Raw genomic sequence first — 22,618 nt, 5'->3', positions numbered from 1 at the left:
TGTGGGGGATCATAAAATGGCAGTAACTTGGGTTAGGGAATGTGGAGCAGCATGAATCTGCCATCTTAACAATGGAAACTCATCTGACATCTTTGACAATTGGAAGCTGATACCAACTTCCCGCTGATTATTGAAGGAGAGGCTATTCCCTTCCACGTGGTGGTCATTCTGCAGGAAGGCTTTCAATTCCTGGAGCAGATGAAAACATTGCGGCTCCTTTAAAGAGCCAGCGCTGGTTTAATTCTTGATGTACGTGGGCAGACTTCACTATTATTTGAAGCATGTGCACCACACTGGCTTTTAATGCTTCTGCTGCCAGACGCTAAACAGCACTTCCAACCGTTTTTTGTATAAATAAAAAACTATTTTAATACAGCTTCAATTTTAGCGTTATCTCCTTTGAAAAGAAAGAACATTATTTCTTTATATTTGAAAGTAAATAGAAATGCAGGTGGTATCCGGTGGCGGTATAGAGCGGTCTGTGTAAGGTTTAACGTGCAGTCGGTCATTATTGCAGTTTCTGTGTTCCAGGCACACACTGCTGTTGAATGGGATGAACTACAGTGCAGCAAGTGGGTGGTTTATGGGAACCAAATTGCAACCAATATGCCTGGAGCCCGACTGCATTTCGGGCTGAATTCTATCGTATCTGTCAGTAAATACACGGCGGCAGAATAAAAATAATCTTTTCTTTTGTAAAGAAAGCACGATCAGGTGCAAATACACTAGTAGCAAATGACTTTGGAGTCGAGGATAAATGGAAGAGCGCAACTTTCGAGAGTCTGTTGCTGGGGAATGCAATGCTGGTTGCAGTAGTATGGTGCGGTTTGTTGATGGGGATGAGTTGGAAGAGGTGTGGGTTTCTCATGGAGTGGGACGTGGTGTCCGGGAGGAGCCGCCTGTCACTTCAGCTCCGGCATGTGGACAGCACTGACTGAGATCCTGCAGCGACACGGCTCTAGCCATTGGGAGCCCGCCTGCTCGCAAAGCAATCTGTCCCCTGAGCAGATTAAAGGAGCTATTTGTTTCCCTGATTAATGGATAAAGCACCGCACCCGCACTACCTGACACTGCGTTAGAGATGCACTTGCTCCGTTTTGTAGGTCATTTGGATCTGAGAATCATTTTGGGTCTTACCACCAAATACCTTTTGTTTTTTTTTCCAGCTTCGGGAATGGATGTAAAAGCGGCCAGATGAAAATCCTACCTTGAGTTCTGACACCCGGGCAGCTAGTGTGATATTAAATCCAGCCTTACTGAAGAAAACTGAGAAAAGACAATGCCCGCGGGAATGAATAGAGGGGAATCTCGGTCGACCAATTCCTTGCCTCCAGATCCCGTGGAGATCATCAGGAGTAAGGCTTGCTCCAGACGGGTAAAACTCAATGTTGGGGGACTTGCACATGAAGTACTTTGGAGAACCTTGGACAGGCTACCCCGGACGCGACTGGGCAAGCTCCGAGATTGCAATACTCACGAGTCTCTGATGGAGAGCTGTGATGATTATAATTTGGAGGAAAACGAATACTTTTTTGACCGTCATCCCGGGGCTTTTACGTCTATTTTGAATTTTTATCGCACGGGCAAGTTGCATATGATGGAAGAGATGTGCGCTCTGTCTTTCAGTCAGGAGCTTGATTACTGGGGAATAGACGAAATCTACCTGGAATCATGCTGCCAAGCCAGGTATCATCAGAAAAAGGAACAAATGAACGAGGAACTGAAACGAGAAGCTGAAACGATGAGGGATAGAGAGGGAGAAGAGTTTGATAACACCTTCTGTGCAGAGAAAAGAAAGAAACTATGGGACCTTTTAGAGAAGCCCAGCTCCTCGGTGGCTGCCAAGGTAATCGTCATTTGGTACATTTAGTGCACGCATTGATTTCCAAATTAAATATTACATTCAAATTCTAAATATAATTCAAGACATGCACATATTTTAAAGGATCCAAGGTATATGGAGCTTGATTTGAACTGTTTGAGGATAACATTATCATGAGTAAATCTCGTTTGATAGGCGGTTCATCCAACATAATCTATAACTATTGTGCCGTTGCTTCCGAAGAAATGTATTAGCGGTCCAATTTAAGAATATCAATATCTTTTTAAATCACTGTTATTAGTTATTTGCAGAATTTTGTCAGACTTCTAGATTGCACTTGTTTGGTTAAACAGTGCTTAACACCTTGTCTTCATCACACTAATTATTCCACAAGACAGTACTTGGAAGTTTTTGAAATAAAGGAACCAGTTTAGCAACTGAAACCCCACAATACTCTATTGTGTAGTTTGCACTTTTAAATAATTTATTACATTGATTTCTGTGGGCAATCAAATCATGCATGGAATGACTTTATAACATGTTTAGTAACACGAATGGCTATGCATTTCATTAAGTGCGCTCAGTGTCCTTGATGAAGGGACCGAGCGTGGATTGGTCCAACTCTGCTTGGGTAACTTGAGTTTGAAAGGATTTTCTCACATTAATGCTGGTAACAATATTTGGAGAAGTGCCTTGTACTTGGGCAGGAATGGAAGTATCTAGTACAATGTATATACATGGCCTCTGTTTTAAATGTTCCTATGTTTTTGGTATTGCCTTTCCATTAAATGTCAAAGATATTGTAGTGAGATTACTAAATAACTGAGAACTGGTGAAATTAGTAGTAGAGATGATAAAACTAAACAGGTGAAAATAGATGATTTAGTGGCTAAGTTAATCTTGTCTTCTACTACTTGCAACTTCACTGTGAGCAAATGCTAATCCAGTGCCAAGGATAACCGAAGACCAGACGATTGTTGGGATGATCATTGTACTGTCTAAGAATAAATTATTTAAATTAAGTGCATCAATTCAATCCAGTGACTTGTTTGAACAAATGATTACCGTTATATGTATCAATCTGTCATTTCAAAGCTAATACATAAATAGTGTGTAAATATCAGCATTTTTGCAGTTTTACAGCATCAAATATATCTCCAGATCAGGTGCCAGTCAAACCTTCGAATTAATTTGAAATGCCTGTAGCACATGACCATTAGAATATTATAGACTGGGTGGCAATACTGTATGCTGGTGTGCAGGTAAGGTCAAAAGTATTTTTAAATAAATCACAATGCCAATCAATGACAGTGATCATTCATTTAAAAAAATTATGAATGAACCCTGTGGGAAATATATAGTATTTATCCTCTCAGATATTTAATTAGTGATTATTCCTATAGCCAGTAGTTGTCAACAATAACCAATAAGAAAATAAGATAGAATGGAATGAGAAAGGGCCTGTTAATTCATCAAGCCTGTTTCTCCCAGATACAAGGTATGATTTGTCTTGTCGTGGACTCTCTTCAATTTATTTACTCAACTGAGAAGATTTCTTTCCGAGACCCGCAAAAATAATTGAGTGAAACTTCAGGCCATCCATTGGGCCTTACAACCTATACTTTTACCATTGACATGTATGTTTTCCCTTGTATGGCAATTTGTCAAGTCCAGTGTCACACAAGATTGAAATGTTAGCACTGAGCAAATTTAAATTGGATAGAGATGAAAAAAGGTTCACCTGGAGCTTCAGTTCAGTTCATCCAGATGGTACTTGTCTAGGAGCTTAATTAGTGTGAAGCAATATTAAGTTATGTGTAGTTACTCGTGTGAAACTATAGCCTCATCTCTTGTTATCACCAATTTGTAAAACACCAAACTGTTCCACGTTAATTTTTTAAAATTTACTACGTTTAATGTTTTCATAAAGGCAGCTTCCTGCAAATGTATAGAAACATTTTCACACCCAACCTGGCCCTCTGATTAATCCTGTGACCAATTTTATGAATATATTCAAATGTGAACAGCCTTGACATTTTAGTTAATACTTTAATCCCTTCGTACATATCAGCAAGTTTGTTGCTGGGCTGTGTGTTTGTGTGTACAGGCATAGCTCTTCATCCGTCTGTCTATCTGCCTCTCCCTTGTTTAATTTAAATCCTTACACTGCATCTTTATTGATTTTCCTTGAAAAATGTCATCCTTTTTTCATGTGGGGGTTCTAAGTTTGCCATACCTATACTTTATAGAATCACATTTAGCTCACAGTTTACCTACTATTGTGTACATTGCAAGAAAAGATTCTAAAGTGGAACATATTTCGGTAGCAATGTTATGCAAATAGATTTGTTTTTGTGGAACCTTCAGTGTGGACAAAGATATAACAGAGTTGTGGGTATAAATATTTAGGTATTTTCAAAGTTAAAGGTACGATTTATCAGTAGCAAGATGGGCCTGGAGCTTTTATATGGCGGAAACTGTTACACAATTGGGCATATGTCTGTGATTTATTACATGTGTATCAAAGGTCATGTTTGACAAATAAATGTCTAGTTCTGATTTATACTTGAGATAGATTGATGTTCATTCTCTGTTACTTCATCTTCCAGAATATACTTAGGACAACAAAGAACATTGCACTGCATGACTGTGCTCTTGATTGGGCCCGTCCCTGCTGTTTAGATTAATATTCTGCATATTTTCCTGATTTGTTTTTCTAATTAGGTTTTGACAGGAAATAATCACAATATAAATGAATAAAACCAATTAAAACATAGGTAGTAACTAATTATTGCAAACTGTAAAATGCATAAAAGCTCCAAACGAATTTTAAATCTCTGAGAAAAATTGGGATGGCAATTCAGTGAGGTTTTAAATGTCAAACTTAAAGGTTAAACATATCTTCAGTAACAGATGCATTAAATTTAAAAGCTGTTAGTACCCTGGTCAATAGAGAGAGTAACTCTTAATAGAACAAAAAAAGTTGTTGTACAGCAAATATTTCCAAATGAAATAGGACTTTATGACTTTCAAATCTATCAAGTGTTGTAAAGGACATTTTGCATGAAAGTACAATATATTGTGGAGTATGCCACAGTGAGTGTGATCTTAGTGGAGTGATTCAATCCCCACTCAGCTGAGTTAACTCTGAACTGCACTGTGTAACAAGTACTTACCTACAGGGAGGAGGGAGAATTAGAAGGGACAGTCATGGCAGCATGGGCACCACTTGGCTCTTTGGGTGACTAGCTATGGGGACCCACTCTTTCAGCAGTGGAGGTGTAAAAACCATGCCATCTAAAGACAAGTGAATTAGTAATGGAGAAAACCAAATATGGAAGACTGAGTTATGAGGGAATACCCATGTGAGAGATGCATTGTTTGAATGTAAAGATAAGTAAATGGTTGATTGTAAAGATTGAATATAACGGTGCCCCTCATTTTCATTGGCAGTATTCTATCTTTACTTCTTGTTTAGAATTTATTTGCCAGAATAACTAAATCAATAGAATACACTTTAGATTTATAAGTCTATGGTTGAAAGGTTTTGTCAAATTATTGTGTAAAATTAGTTTCTTATGTTTCAGTTGACTATCCTGGCCAACCAGAACCACCCAAAACAGATTAACTGATCATTCATCTCATGCGATGTGTGGGTCATTATTTTGCTCAAATTGACTGCCATAGTTTCCTATATAACAACAATGAAAGCACATCAAAAGTAATTTGTATGAAGTGCATTGAAATCTTTCTCAGAGACATGATGAGATGTTTTATAAATGCAAATCTTTCTTTCAAGCTATTTATTATATCTGTTTTTGAGTAATGATGTGTGGTGTACAGAAGATTTGCCCCATTCTTTGTGCTTTTTATGTAACATCTGTGTATGGTACTGTTAGGATTGGTATCACAGAACGTATTAACTGCTGCCATAGTGAGCTATAGCGACTAATTGTCATATACAATTTGAGGCAGAGCTACAGCTTGGTTGGGCCCAAAAAATTGCTAGGATCATATATATTCACACGAGACATAAATAATGATTGTTACTACTTGTCAGTATTCCATAAATTGTTTTTCTACTGTAGTTATGTAGCACAGAACTAATAAAAATATTAAATGGTTTGTTGAAGCTCCTAGACTTTTACACAAATAACTAGATAAGATAAATTGTGTTAAATGATAAAAGCCTAAAACCATTTAATCTATTATATTCACCACATTTTACATTAGCAATGTCTTTGAACATTGTCAACAAATTTCAGTATGATAATACAATATTTTCACTTTATTCCACACGCAATCAGTTCATATGTTATGTTCCATTTCATATTGAGTTTTCCTGAAGATTATGATTGATCATCCCTCACATAATTGGATAATAAGTTATTTGTTTATGTAACGGGTTTTCCTGATTTAGTTGTTTTTATTCTCAAAAGTCCAAAGCAAATTTGTCCAAAGTGAAATATTTCTTCCATTTTAAGTTACCTGAGTAGTTGCTGTGGATGATTGATGAACCAGCAGAGTTTCAATAGTGCACTCTCTTTCACCAATGTTCTGGTGATCCTATTTTGAGTTACAGTATGTTTGCAAAGCTGCAACTGACCTACATTTTGTGTTATTAGTCTGACTTACCTATTAGTTCAGTTAAAACTTGTAACCCTGTAAGGAGAAGCATTATTTTTTCAGTACAAGGAGAAATCAGTCTGTTTAAACACTGCTTTGGGATCAATTCAATACATATCTTGCAGTGTAATACTTCTCCAATGATATGTCATTTAAGCAGTACCATGTGAAACTATAATTATATCGATTATGATTATTAATAGTACAACCTATACAAAAGATACAGTAAACCCTTGGTTAATGACAATTCCATCATACTTTTTAAAATTACATGTGCCAGTTATGTCATGTTTTAAGGTATTTTGTACACTTTTGTGAAATGTGTTTATATGTTGTGAGAATTTAGCACCAGTTTGAATTTTAGTGAAACAGCTGAATTCAATCAGAGCAGTGAGTTCTATAATGGGACGCTGTGTGTGAGCTGGTGAGCTGTCAACAAAATCCAACTGATGATTTACTGTCTAGTCAGACTAAGATGAGCTGTCTTCGCTTTAGTTTTTGTTAATGGTTCATTTTAATGTTATAATGAAATGAATGCCAGTATTTAGCAGTAATGTCCAATTTCTTCTAAAGTAACTCTCCTATCATCACTTCCATGATTGCTTGAATCATAATTCACTTAACTCAGTTACATTTATAATTTACTTGAGGTGAGTGTAAATTGGTGACTTATTACGGAATTTAAAATAAGTGAATTTGTGATTTAAAAAATAAATAAATAAATATTATCCCAGTATTTGCATCTAGCAGGCATTGTAGTTTTGGCAGTGTCTTATATTTAATGGCAGGGATCTAGGAGCTCCTATTAGTAGAGATTTTAATGACGTAAAATGCAAAGTACCGCAGGATCAAATCTGACACCGTTTGGAAGCCTCCTTCACTCTGCTCTGCTTTTGAGCTTAGACTTTGAATGGTTTGGTAAAACCTTTGGATTGAGTGGATAGAGAAAATAAAAACTATTGGATATTTTATTCTACCAATTTTATCCATTCTTGAAGGTGGCAACTCATACTGGGGAATAACTCTCTACGTGCAGGGTGCTCTCTAATACCTGATCCAAATGGCCATTCTTCATGTTTGAGTTGAACAGCGAGGTTCAACAGGCTATTTGACTATGGGGATATCATCTAATCCTGTTCTCCTCTGACATCCACAGACATGCACTTCGCATCAGATGTGTTAGCTAGCCATTGGGGTAGGAATCCTGGATGATTTCCCCCTCTTTAGCCCAGAAGATTGAGGCCAATTGTACTGCTTTTAACCTTGGCAGCTGAGATTAATTTGCTCAGCAAATATTGTGAATCAAACCTGGAACCTTCTGAAGTGTATGGGTAAGTTGCATGCTGCCTTTACCAACTGAAGCCAGCTGGTGGCTTTTAAATCCAAAGCATGTCCAACTATTAAGTCAAACAATCCCTCCCAAATTCTGCATTTGCCACATTATAGCTAATTTTAGTTGTGCGCCATTGCCGAGAAACATTTATCAAGTTGACAGCAGCCTTACTCACTCATTGTAACTCTGTATTACTTAGCTCCTGAATATTGTTATTACTTTTAGAGCCAGATGCTGTTACAAAGAAGTACTGACCCTGAGAATGGTTTATTAATCAGTTCTAAGCAGAAAATGCTTAAAGCTGCAAAATTGTGATGATAAAGTATACATATAAAATGGTTGATCAAGTTGACTTGAGCCTCATTTTTGTGACTAACTAAATAACACTAAGGCAAACAGTACTTTATAATTGTTGTTTATTCCATGTTTTTCTTTTATTTCTGTGTGTATGATACTAATTTAATTACAGTTAACAGATCAAGTTTGTGACTGGAAAATATTAACTAAATATAAACTTGTACACTCTGAGTATAATTAATTAGAACAAGCATTACCAGCATGAGATGTCTGAACTTGGCTTCTCTTAATAAATCCAAGTGCTGAAATACAATGCCCATCTTACACCAGGTACACATCTGGCAAAATGTCAATTTGAGATCACAAGCCCTATTCAGGTTTGGCTGCTCACTGAAGTGTGTATAATGCTATTCATGCAGCGTGGCCATTAAGCTGAGAAACAAATTAGAGTTGTATATATAGTTATATATCTTGGCTTGTAAACAGTTCCATCTGCCACTAACAAATAGCTACTTTTTGTGAACTGAAATTAGTCTCAAAATTGTAGAAACATGATTTGAATATTTTGAACAACTATATTTGCATTTGAATTACTGTTCTCTTTATCCAATTCCAAGCCACGATAAGTTATTGAAAACCCGTTTACACATAGAATCATATAATGAATGCATATGTGCTTGAGGCATGTATGTTGTTCACATTAATGCTATTTAATCAACTTGTATCTGATATTGAATAGTTTTTATGTAAGTATATGGGGAAGTTAATAACTATTTAAATATTCATTTTAACTCTGGATTGTATGTTTACCTCTATAGTTGTGGCTGTCATAAGTGATTATATCCAATCATAATACTGTAAATGGACGGAGACAATGTGTCCCTTTTCTGTGCCTCCCTCTTTCATTGTCTACACAGTTCAAAGTTTTGCACATTCAGATAGCTTTTATTGGATTACTTCTGTTAGTGGTTTAACCTCTGTGACAAGCAACATGATGACTTCATCATACTGCACATAGCGAATAATTACTTGAAGTTGGAGCTGAAAAAAAACTGCTTGAACAATACATGAGGAGTGTGAGAAATTATAGTTGTGAGGAGAGACTGAGATCTTGAGACTATTTCCATTTGAACAGAGAAGGCAAAGAGGAGATTTAATGCAGGGATTTCATATTTTTAAGCATTTTACTTGGGGGAATAGGTAAAGACTATTTCCTCTGATTGGGAAGTTAGTGATAAGGGTTTATCAATTAAAAATTTGGTGAGAAAGAAATGAGACAAACTAGCTAACCTGGTAACATTGCATTTGTCCGCCCATCTCTAATTCTTCATTGCTTTCCACTCTCTACTTTTTGTGCTTCACTTCATTCTTTGAGGCCTGTTACAACTCTGCCCTTCCCTGTAAACAAATTATTAATGTCATTGCTGACTTTTAATGCTTTCAGTACTCATTTCCAACAATAACTGTTTTTGACAAATGTATCAGAACTTTAGATGTGTTTAACTACTTATCAAATGGACAGCAACTTTTAAAGTCCTTTACTAACACCACAAGCCAGGCTAGGAAACGACAACTTGCTGCAGCTGCTCAATTATCTTTAAGGAATAGAATGAATGCAACAAATCAGCAATAGCATACACTGCTGCCACAGTGATGGGCATTTTGTTAGTGCAATATGAACTTTGACATCTGAATTTAACTGCTACAGGACCAAAACCCAACAGGCCAGCCAATGTTTTGTGATTCGCGCCCATTATTAATCCTATGTTCTTTTGTCCAACACTACAATAAGATCAGTAGTTTTCAAACAATTCTGTGTGGGAGAACCCTTGCAAACATTTGTATCTCCAAAGGCTCCTCTGCCATAATTTCTGTAGAACCAGGTCAGCCACTCAAAGGAATACATCACTTTAATTGCAGAAAATATATTTTATCAGTATACAGCAACAGAAATGAGATGCTAGTAAGTCAACGAATACAGAAAGATTCAGACATTTAATGGTAAGCAGATAGAATGGCCTTCTGATCTCTTCAGAGACCCTTAGCTCTGTGAGCCACAGATTAAATATCTATGAATTAGTGAACCTTTGTGAAACTTGAGGTTTTGTGGTGTCTTCAAACCAGCACTAAATGATCATGTTGCTGGTGGAAGCCAAGCACAACCTTGTTCAAATGCTGACTGATTTTTTTTTTGCTGTCTGTATTTCGGCATTAGTTCAGTAACCAGTACCCAGATTATTAAATATGTAATAAAAACAGAAAATCCTGGAGATACTCATCAGATCAGGCAGCAGTGGAGAGAGAAACAGAGTTAGCATTTCACATTGATGATCTTTTGCATTAAATACGTAACTCGTTCTGTTACTGGATTTCTGGCTAATAACCTTTATGGTGCAAAATGAGAAAAATAGATAAAAGTTATCTATTTCTTTAAAAGCAGCAGCACATTCCTTTCATATCATCATGCCAAGAAATCGATTTCAAATGAATTCATTCCAGTTTTAAATGAATTAATTTCAAATTACATTACTAATGTATTTAAATATCACAATAAATCTTTCAATTACTATTTAGTTGAATTACAATTTTCCCACAATGAGAATGTATCTGGCTGCTTTCAGTCTTGGTTTTATTTTTCTGTGATTGAGTGAGGGCCAATTTTTATTTTTTCCCCTTCCTCCTTATCTGCAAGTTATAAAATCCTCATTGCTGCTCCCACCATAAAACATGCAACCATTTTTATAATAAATGTCATATTAAAGCTTTTTTATTGAGCATTAATATCATAATCGAGTTTCTTGGGAACAATGTCTTATTTGTGTATTTGGACTTCCAGAAGGCATTTGACAAGGTGCCACATAAAAGGTTACTGTACAAGATAAAAGTTCATGGGGTTGGGGGTAATATATTAGCATGGATAGAGGATTGGCTAACAAACAGAAAACAGAGAATCAGGATAAATTATTCATTCTTTGGTTGGCATCCAGTAACTAGTGGAGTGCCGCAGGGATCAGTGCTGGGACACCAACTATTTACAATCTATATTAACGGAAGAAGAGACTGAGTGTAACGTAGCCAAGTTTGCTGACAATACAATGATGGGAGGAAAAGCAATGTGTGAGGAGGATACACAAAATCTGCAAAAGGACATAGACAGGCTAAGTGAGTGCAGGTACAGTAAGTGATCAGGAAGGCTAATGGAATCTTGGTCTTTATTGCAAAGGGGATGGAGTATAAAAGCAGGGAAGTCTTGATACAGCTGTACAGGGTATTGGTGAGGCCGCACCTGGAATACTGCGTGCAGTTTTGGTTTCCATATTTACAAAAGGATATACTTGTTTGGAGGCAGTTTAGAGAAGGTTCAATAGGTTGATTCCGGAGATGAAGGGGTTGACTTATGAGGAAAGGTTGAGTAGGTTGGGCCTCTACTTATTGGAATTCAGAAGAATGAGAGGTGATCTTATCGAAATGTATAAGATTATGAGGGGGCTTGACAAGGTGGGTGCAGAGAGGATGTTTCCACTGATGGGGGAGACTAGAACTAGAGGGCATGATCTTAGAATAAGGGGCCGCCCATTTAAAACTGAGATGAGGAGAAATATCTTCTCTCAGAGAGTTGTAAATCTGTGGAATTTGCTGCCTCAGAGAGCTGTGGAAGCTGGGACATTGAATAAATTTAAGACAGAAATAGACAGTTTCTTAAAAGATAAAGGAATAAGGGGTTATGGGGAGCAGGCAGGGAAGTGGAGCTGAGTCCATGATCAGATCAGCCATGATCTTATTGAATGGCTGAGCAGGCTCGAGGGGCCGTATGGCCTACTCCTGTTCCTATTTCTTATGTTCTTATATGCTGTCTGGCTCAGGTGTCAGAAAGTAGTGCACCCACACTAATGAGAATATATATAGAATTTGACATCTGTTATACTTATTTTTATTTGCAGTTATTTTAATATAATTGAGATATTCAACCCGTAGAAAGTCAATGCATAGAGTTATTGAGTCATAGAAACTATAATATGTGTATCACAGATCTGAAACTACAATAGATGAGAAGGCACCTGGAAATAAAAACCTACAATTATTAGTCTTTTAAAAGTTAAATCGAGATTTCTTTTGTCAACAAAACAGTTTAACATTGGTCAGAATTTTGTTTCCCTGGAGTTCCTATTATGAATTTCAGACACTTCACTGCCAAGTGGGCTAGGTGTTTAAAGATCTTTCAATTCCTTCTTTCTATGTCACTGTTAGTTAAAGATACAGAGATTGATTTCCCCTCATTATGCATTCATAGTAGTTAAAGTAACATCCTTCCTGTTGATAGTGTTGTATATGCAATAACTGTTAGACTGAGTACTGTTTAACTCTAAGAGGTATAACCCTGGCTCTGCTTTATTAAGGCCCATAGTGGCTAATATACAAAATGGCTGGCCTTTTATACTTGGACTGCACACACGTGCGTGCAGCCCAATGGACTCCAAAAGTGACACCATCTAGTGCCTAGTGATCCCAAAAGTACATACATGACAATACCCTCTGAGATATTAACAGTCTTTTACAACTTGAGACGGTCCAGTGTTTCACGCTCCTGGGTTGACTGCCTTGGGTGAGTGTTCAGAATCTGTTGTGACTGGTGGCTGGGGGGCTGACCTGGTGGGAGTGACAATGGCCATGTCAGGGATTGAAAATCCATTTTCATTGAACATGTCAGTGATTGAAAGTCCCGATTCACTGATGACCACCGAGTCCTCTGATGACTGGGGTTAGGTTGGTTGGTCGTCGATTGACTCTTCCTCCGACTGTTCTGGTTCGTCTGTGTGCCACAGTTTTGTCTGATCCATGTGTTTCCTGCATGTTTACCCATTTTTGAGCTTGACAATAAATACTCTGTTGCCTTCCTTGGCCATGACAGTACCAGCAATCCACTTGGGACCCTGACCATAATTCAGAACATATACAGGACCATGTACAGAAATATCACGTGACACAGCTGCGCGATCGTGATAACCTTGCTGACTTTGTCTTCTATCTTCAACGTGATTATTCAAGTCAGGGTGTACAAGAGATAGCTTGGTCTTAAGACCTCTCTTCATCATTAGTTCAGCAGGCGAGACCCCGGTAAGCGTGCGTGGTCTTGTCCTGTAACTAAGCAGTATGCATGACAGACGGGTCTGCGGTTACTCTGCTTTATGATTTGAACAGCACGTTCTGCTTGCCCATTGGATGCAGGTTTGAATGGTGCTGACCTCACATGTTTGATACCATTGAGTTTCATGAACTCTTGAAACTCCTGACTGGTGAAGCATGATCCGTTGTTGCTAACAACGATGTCAGGAAAACCATGTGTCGCGAACATGACACTGATATTCTCAATGGTAGCTGTGGATGTGCTGGATGACATGATTATACACGCTATCCACTTCAAATATGCATCCACCACAACTAAAATCATCTTCCCCAGGAAGGGACCTGCAACGTCTATGTGGATCCTGGACCATGGTTTTGACAGCCACAACCAAAGACTCAGCGGCGATTCCGCTGGTGCTTTGCTGAGCTGCATGCAAGTGTTGCACTGATGCAGACATGAGTCCAGCTCAGAGTCAAATCCTGGCCAGCATACATGAGACCTGGAGATGGCTTTCATCATTACAATGTCGGGATGTGTGCTATGTAGCTATCGTGCAAATTTCTCTCTCCCTTTCTTGGGCACAACAATACGATTACCCCAGAGTATACAACTCTTTTGATAGGATAAAATTAAACATTTAAGTCAAGTGCCACATGATCCGGGGGACATTCTAAACACTTTTAACATGCCCTTTGTTTTTTTTGGGGGGGGTTTTTTGTGATTTTTGTGGGGTTTTTTTGGTTTTTTTGGGGCAGTAAAACCAGAGATATATATACAAGTGCCCCCTATAAAAGGGGAGGGGGACACTAAACACCTGGCAATTAAAACAAATTAAACCTTAAAACATATAAAGTCAAATTAAAATTTGGTTGCCGGGGGTGACAATGCACTCCAGTCCCAAAATTACGATAAATTGCCGAAACCCAGGATTGAACCATGGACTTTGAAATTTCCAGTCTACTGCTCTCCAACTGAGCTATTGCAGGCCGACCCCAGAGTATACAAGCCAACTGAATAGACAGTTCGTTTTTGCGACGAATATCAGGTTTGGTCTCCTCACACATTTGCTCGGGTATGGCAGACCAATCACCTTTAAGGAAGCAACTCTTCACCACCGATAAAATCGGGTCCTAGCTGGTCCAGGTCTTAACTTGTTGAGCCGTGACAGGGGTTCCTTCACTCTCAAAAGCATCCATAACTAACAAGAGGTTTGTCGGTTGTGGCGTTTCCACCTCCGGTGTGGGCAATGGCTGACAGCTCAAGGCATCGGCACAATTCTCGGTGCCAGGTCTATGGCGAATGACATAATCATAAGTGGATAATGTCAGTGCCCACCTCTGGATGCGGGATGAAGCATTGGTATTGATACCTTTGTTTTCAGGGAACAATGAAATGAGCGGCTTGTGATCTGTCTCCAGTTCAAACCGAAGACCAAACAGGTACTGATGCATCTTTTCAACCCCATACACACAGGCTAGTGCTTCTTTCTCTACCATGCTGTAGGCTCTTTCCACTTTAGACAAACTTTTTGAAGCATATGCGACTGGTTGAAGTTTACCCGACTCATTAGCTTGTTGGAGTACGCAATCAATTCCATATGACGAAGCATCACAGGCCAATACTAAATGTTTACATGGGTCATAATGTCCCAGCAGCTTGTAGAGCAAAGCAGATTCGTGGCTTTCTCAAAAGCTCCGTCTTTAAATGCACCCCACACCCAGTTGTCGTCTTTTCTTAGCAGCATGTGCAGTGGTTCTAATAAGGTGCTCAATTTAGGTAGGAAGTTACCGAAGTAGTTGAGTAGACCCTGGAATGAATGCTGCTCTGTCACATTCTGCGGCTTGGGTGCATTCTTGATGGCCTTGGTTTTCGCGTCCGTTGGCCTGATGCTATCAGCAGCAATTTTCCTTCCCAGGAATTCGACCTCTGGTGCCATGAAGACACACTTCGAGCATTTCAGTCCGAGTCCCACTTTGTCCAGACGATGTAGAACCTCTTCCAAGTTGTTCAGATGTTCCTCAGAGTCACGACCTGTGATCAGGATGTCATCTTGGAACACTACTGTTCTGGGAACGGACTTCAGTAGACTCTCCTGATTCCTCTGAAATATTGCTGCAAATTCCAAAAGGGCGCCTGTGATAAATTAACAGTCCTTTGTGCGTGTTAATGCATGTAAGTCTCTTTGACATCTCGACCAGTTCCTGTGTCATGTAGGCTGACGTCAAGTCCAGTTTGGTGAACAACTTCCCCCTGATTAGCGTTGCAAACAAGTCATTAGCCTTCGGTAACGGGTACTGATCCTGTTTTGAAACCCTGTTGATCGTAGCCTTGTAGTCTCCACAGATTCTGACTGTGCCATCACTTTTCAGCACAGGAACAATGGGGCTGGCCCATTCATTAAATTCAACCGGTGATATGATCCCTTCACGCTGGAATCTGTCCAGTTCGATTTCGACCTTCTCCCTCATCATATACGGAACTGCCCGAGCTTTATGATGGATGGGTCTTGCATCCGAGTCCACGTGGATCTGCACCTTGGCTCCCGTGAAGTTGCCGATGCCTGGCTCAGTACTTGGGCACATGTATCTTCCTCCGACAACAACGCCTTGATGTCGTTCCAGTCGCATCTGATTTTTTTCAAGCCAGTTCCTGCCGAACAGCATTGGGCCATTGCCTGGGACAATCCATAGTAGTAACTCGTGAACTGCACCTTTATATGACACTTTAATTGTGGTCTGCCAATCACCGTTATGAGTTCTTTGGTGTAAGTGCGCAACTTGGACTCAGCCTAGGCCTCACAGCCTTAGTATCCCACAGCTTGTCGAATGCCGTCTGGCTCATTATTGATTGACTCGCCCCTGTGTCCAGTTCCATCGATACTGGCATCCCATTAAATTTCACGTTGATCATTATCGGTTTGCTCTTAGTTAGGAATGAGTACAGTCCATACACTTCCTCCTCTGGTATCTCGGATTGCGTATCCGGATCCGCACTAGTCTGACCATCATCCTCCATGTTGTGTTACAGCACGCTTGCTCATCTGTAGACACTTGCGCTGGAGATACCCCACTCTCAGATAGCTTTTGCAACTATATTGCTTAAATCGGCACTGCTGGTGCCGGTGATTTTCCCCACAACGTCAACATGGAGAAATCGGATGGCTTCCCGCTGGCGGACTTTGGGCAGCCACAGGTTTCGCATGCGCAGTCGGGTAGGCCCTGCCATGTGCCACTCTGCCGAATGCCGAATCAATCATATTTACAGTACTTGCCGAGTTTCAATTTTTCACTGACATCTGCTTTAGACTTTTATCCATCGTCATGCATGACTGAGCGATCGTGATGGCCCTGTTCAAGTCCAATGTCTCCACCGCCAGTAGTTTACGCATGATCACCTCGTGGTTGATGCCGATTATAAAGAATTCCTGAAGCATGTCTGCCAACACAGCCCTGAACTTACATGGTCCTGCTAGACGTCTCAGGTTGGCAACAAATTCCGCCGCATTCTGGCCCTCTTGAGCGAACGTGCATGTAAAATCTATATCTCGAGATGATGATGCCTTCGTCTGGCTTAAGGTGGTCCTGTACCAGTGTACACACTTCTTCATACGTCTTCTCTGTTGGACTCACAGGCAGGAGTAGATTCTTTATCAGACCATAAATATTTGGACCGCAAACCGTGAGGAACACCGCCCGGCGCCAATCTGTGTTGCCGACCTCCTCCATTTTGTTGGTCACGAAGAACTGGCTCCAACAGCTCACAATGTCTGCTCAATCTTCTCCTTCCACAAATCGCTCCAACAATCCAATCGTGCTCATTTTTGCATACAAAGGTTCTTGTTGCCTCATCGCCAAATGTTGTGTGTGCAATAACTGATAGACTGAGTACTGTTTAACTCCAAGAGGTATAACCCTGGCTCTGCTTTATTAAAGCCCAAAGTGGCTAATATACAAAATGGCTCGTCTTTTATACTTGGGCTGCACACATGTGCATGCAGCCCATGGCCTCCAACAGTGATGCCATCTAGTGGCCAGTGATCCCAAAAGTACATACATGACAGATAGTGAGTCACATTCTGTGCTGGGCGAGATGGCTGGTGGCATCAGCCTTTAAAATACTCATCTTCTTCAAATCTCTCCAGGGTCTTGCCCCTCCCTATCTCTGTAACCTCCTCCAACCCACCAACCCTCCTAATAGGCTGTGTTTGTTTTCTTAGGAACAGGGGAGGTTGAGGGGAGACCTGAATGAGCTGTATACAGTTACGAGAGGCCTAGATGGAGTGGATAGGAAGGACCTGTTTCCCTTCGCAGAAGGGTCAACAACCAGGGGCATAGATTTAAAGTAATTAGTAGGAGAATTAGAGGCGATTTGAAGGGAAATTTCTTGGTAGGGGTATGGAACTCACTGACTGAAAGGGTGATAGAGGCAGAAACCTAAACCACATTAAAAATGTACTTGGATGTGCACTTGAAGTGCCATAATCTACAGGGACTACAGAGCGAGAACTGGAAAGTGGGATTAGGCTGGATAGCTTTTTGTCGGCCGGCGCAGACACGATTGGTCAAAATGTCCTCCTTCCGCGCTGTAAATTTCTATGGGCCTGAATTTGATCGACTTACCGCCGGTTGCCGCCTAGTTTTCTCGGCAGTCTCGATGTTTTCTGGGCGCTCTCTCCTCCGAGCAAGGTTGGTCAGATCCTCACGCTGGCGGGGAGAGAAAACTGCTGGCGTGCGCCGGCATGCAATGCCGACAAAAGTCCTCCCGACCCCTCCCTCCCCAGATTGGTCCGGGCAGTCCTCCGCTCCAGCAGCAGAAGAGACCCCCGCGTGGAGGCAGGTCTTATGAAGTATGAAGACCTGCAAGAAAAGGTTAGTGAACTTGTTTTCTTAATTTCTTTGGCAGGGATTTTGGTCGATGGAGTCTCCTGAAGGATTTCTAGTAGCTTTTTTTAATGTTTTGAAAATGTTTTATTTTTCCCATTTCCCCCCTCCCTGGGCCCGACTCTATCCTCGGTATTACTTTGCCAAGGATCGTATTTGCCGCCCAGAATGCGACCTACTGCCAGCTGCAGCCCAGGATCGGCGTGTAAGGCCCATTTTTTCCGCCGGGCGGTTTTTCCCACATTTTTTCACCAAACTTGCGCCCAAAGTACCGTCAGGGTCTTAGCGTTCCTTTCGACGGTACTTGGGCTTGGGCGGAACTTAGATTTCACCAAACTCGGGCCCTATGATTCTATGATTCATCAACTGATCATCAAAGTAACTGGTCAGAAAATGATGCAAACCATCATTTCCCTCAAAGTGTAGCACTGATGTAATTTATATTTCATTTCCAGTCCCAAGAAGATTTATTTGATGTACTTATGTTTGATATTGCAAGTTGCATTCTCTTCCTTAGAATATTGGCCCTATCTGCACTATTACATTAAGAGATTAAAACAATCCACACTCTGACTTTCAAATATTTGAAGACCAAAGTAAAAATAATTTTCTGTATCCATCAGATTCTTTTGCTGTGTCTAATCGAAAATAAAAGCATTAATATAGCCTTATTTAACTTATCAAATACTATCAGCTAAAGAAATGTGCCCTCAGGCTATGTATCAAGAATAAAGCGAACTTTATAAATGTAACACTGCTGTGACCTTTTGCATAAATGGTGTCAGCCTTGGCTCAGTAGTAAAACTTTTGCCTCTGAGTCAGAAGGTTGTGGGTTCAAGCACCACTCCAGAGACTTGAGCACATAATCTGGGCTGGCACTCTGTGTAGTACTGAGGGAGTGCACTGTTGTGCCATCTTTTAGATGAAGCATTAAATCGAGATCCCATCTGCCCTCTCATGTGGATCTTGCTGTGGATAATGTAGCTGTACTGATGGAGTCTTTTTCTTGCGTTTCTGGTACTTTCAACTTAATGGCTTTACTTCAAATCAGCTTGAAAAACAAGAGGACAAACTTCAAAGGTTTTGAGGTAAAATTTATATTGTATGTGAGAAGAAGAGAGAAAAATGACAGTATTCTGATTATACATCTGTTTTCTTTGTGTTATTAAGCTGAGGGGGTGGGAGAGTGACTCTGGGATCAGTGTGAGAGGATTTGAGAGAAAAATTAGAGACCGAATGTGTGTCATTTCTTTCATTACCTGTACTTCAGTTTTCCAAAAACACAGTTGAATTTTGAAGACTCTGGAAACACACATCAGGTCAGTCAGTTAGTATCTCTGCAGAGAACAGGCAAGATTGTGGGCCATAATTTCTGGCCCCTACGGATGCGTATGAGGTGTGCACGTGCCCATAGGGGCGCTCAAGTTCTAGGTTTAGGCATACGCTAAAACCCAGAACTTGCAATCTGTCAAGAATTCTCTCAAACATGAGGTCTGCTTTACCAGCGTAAGCATTTTAAAAAACAGAAAAATAAAATGTTATCAATAATTTATATATTTAAAAACCTGTGAAATAAGGTAAGTTTATTTTTGGCATGTTTAAAACATGCAGTTATTTATCAATAACATTTAAATTTTGTTTTATTTAATTAAATGCCAGTTTAATTCATTTTAAATATGTGATGGTTTTCTTAATATTAATTTGAAGTTTGGATGTATTTTTTGGGGTACCTACGGAAATATGAATGGGGATTCCTTTCTGTCATTGTTTGCGAACCGCACGTGCCCTTGGGATATGTGGGCCTCTACCCGCGCATACCCGGAGAGGCCCAGGACCGCGAACCTCCATGCCTCCCAGACCACCAGGTACACGGGCAATTTATTTGCGAATCGGAGGCATTTCCCCGTGGGAAGCCTCCGACCACAAATTCAGGGCCTACGTTTTGTGTGTCGACCTTTCTTTGGAGCTGAATACTAAGAGACAGACAGATTAATATAATCAGAAAAAGAGGAGAGAGGGAGACAAACACAAAGGAACGATGATTGAATTTGTGTAATAGATCATCTCAGTCAAGTAAAAGACATTATGAAATTAAAGAAACAAAGGGTAAGGGCGTGGGTGGCTTGTAGAAGTGAGAGAAAATGGAAAACCTAAACCTGGGGGGGTCAGGTATGAAATTAAAATAGGGTTAAAGATGGGTTGAAGAGTGCCCAGGAGAAAGATGAAATATCGTTCTCGAACCTGGTGTTAAGCTTCATTGGAACAGTTTATGAGGCCAGTGAGAGAAAGATCGGAGGGGAGTTAAGATGGTGAGGCACAAGTAGCTCGGGGTCATGCTTGTGGACAGAAGGAAGGTGTCCAGCAGAGTGGTCACCTAAATTGCATTTGGTTTCCCTATGTAGAGAAGGCAGTACTCCGCTGTTGCTGACTCCCTGCTATGTAGTTCCAGCATTTCCTATTTCAGTTTCAGATTTCCAGCAACTGCTGTTAGTTTAGCTTAGTTGAGTCAACTAATATCTCGGCTCTGCTCTGCTTTGTTGACAGTTAGAAAAGGGCAACACTAGTTGCTTACAACTGTGAGAGATCCTAATTTCCAAGAGAGAGAGTCAGAGACAAAGAGAAAGACACAAATAGAGGAACATGTAGACTGGCAGTTTTTTTCCTTGATCCTGATTTGATTTATTTTTCCAAGTTGAATTTTTAAATCAAGCAACGCCCCTGACAAAAAAAAACAGAAAAGGCAAGCAGAACATGAAGGGGAGGAGGAACTATTTGAGCATTAGGATGCCTCTGGTCCCTCAGCAGGCAGCTTTGGGGGGACCAGGTGGCAGTAGGGGGAGTGGACAGAAAGTAAAAGGTAAAGATGAGCGACAGTGGAGCAAGGGAAAGAGAAGGATAGAGGGGTTGAATGGGAGGGATGGTGGTGGTAGTGATGGGAGTGAGGGTAGGAAAGGGAATGGACAGTGGGAAGATTACACTTGATTTTGACACCTCGGGGCTGACTTTACCCAGCACAAAATTGTCATTAATGGAGCGGAAATTGTCGCAAAATGGCGTTGGTTGATTTACTGCCCCAATAACGCCGATGATCCAGCTGCTATCATTTTGAAAGGGACTCACTTGGGTGGTCAGGTGGTAGGCCTTTTGATTATTCGAATTGGGGTCTTATGACGAGGTTAGCATAAGGGGCACGTGGGGGCCGGGGGGAGGGGGGGGGGAGCATATGGTGCGCATGCTCCACTCATGTACTTGATGTTAAACGGAAGTAATCCTTAAAGGGATTGATGCTGGATATTCCAAATATGGCCCGAAAAGTTTTCCAATGTTATATTTTTGGGATGCGCTTATTTGTACTACCAAAATGGCCGCATTGTCTCTGATTGGCTCGCCATTATCACATGACCTATTGCTGATTGGTACGCTTGGAGGATAAGCCACACCCTGAAGTTTCTCTGGAATGTGTAACTGGAACCGCCCAGCCCAAGTTCTGATTGACTTTGCAAAATATAATTCAATCCTTTCTGACTTCAGAAGCCACAGAGGATAGATCTCCACCAACCCAGCAAAAGCCTCCCAAGTTTCAGCTGAAATCCCTTACCACAGCGCAAGTGCCGTCTCTCCCAGCTGAAATCCATTATTCTCTCTCTCCTCCCCCCCGGCGTTCTCTCCTCTAACCCCACCCCCCCCCACCCCTCTTCCCCAGCTCTCTCTTTCTCTCTCTCCCCCTCCCCCAGCTCTCCTGCCCTCCTCCCCAGCTCTCTCTCCACACCCCCGCCCCAGCTCTCCTCCCCCCCACTCCCGCAGCTCTTTCTCTCCCACTACCTCCAATGTTTTCTCCCCCACAGAAGGCCGCGGCAGAAAACATTTCAGCAGCAATGAGCTCCACGCGGGCTCGTGGCCCCACTTCCGACTTCCTCGTACGTCGCACTGCACATGCGCAACCGGATCACAGGCCCCATGCTCAAAAAGGGGGCGGGGTCCAATGCGCGCATGCACAGAACAGCAGTACAAATAGTCACTCTGATTTTTTTTGCAGCCAGAAGGAACAGGAATGCTCCTCCTAGCTTCACAAAAATACTGCAGGCTGCTGCCAGCCTGTGTTTGCCACTCCTCCTCACCTTACCCTTCCCCAACCCCAACTCCACTTCACCTTTATTTCATTTGATGAATTTAAACACTGATTGCATTTTCTATCATATTTTCCTGAACTGGATTTGAGCTCAGATTGGAATAGAAAACATCAATACTTTTAACAGATCTGGGGCTAAAAATGAATTGGCATAGCACCACCTGTTAATGCTGGAGAGCGCCGGTAAGCACCTACCGAGGCAGTGGCGCACTATCCTCGCCTCTCAAAACCTTCAATGGAGGGATGGGGCGGTGCTAAGGGATTGCGCTGCCCACTCTAGCACCACCCATGTGGTGACATCATCGAGCATGCAACACCCCCTTGACATCGCGGCGGAAAAATTGAAATGGATCGCCTGCTTTACCGGCAGGTACTGTTCCCAACAGGCAAAGCAGGTAGTCCCACC

General features: G+C 41.0%; 1 protein-coding gene across 1 annotated transcript in view; it reads left to right on the top strand.

The window, feature by feature from the left end:
• The first annotated feature begins 1,264 nt into the window (after positions 1 to 1,264).
• Positions 1,265 to 22,618, top strand: part of kcnb1 (potassium voltage-gated channel, Shab-related subfamily, member 1) — a 355,611-nt gene continuing 334,257 nt past the window's right edge. The window contains exon 1 of the mRNA XM_070895046.1: positions 1,265 to 1,846. Coding sequence (XP_070751147.1) covers positions 1,280 to 1,846 — 567 coding nt within the window. The 5' untranslated portion in view covers positions 1,265 to 1,279. The remainder of the gene's footprint in view (positions 1,847 to 22,618) is intronic.

This window comes from Pristiophorus japonicus, chromosome 12 (genome assembly GCF_044704955.1).
Source record: "Pristiophorus japonicus isolate sPriJap1 chromosome 12, sPriJap1.hap1, whole genome shotgun sequence".
Taxonomy (NCBI): domain Eukaryota; kingdom Metazoa; phylum Chordata; class Chondrichthyes; family Pristiophoridae; genus Pristiophorus; species Pristiophorus japonicus.
This window is presented reverse-complemented; position numbering and strand designations above follow the sequence as displayed.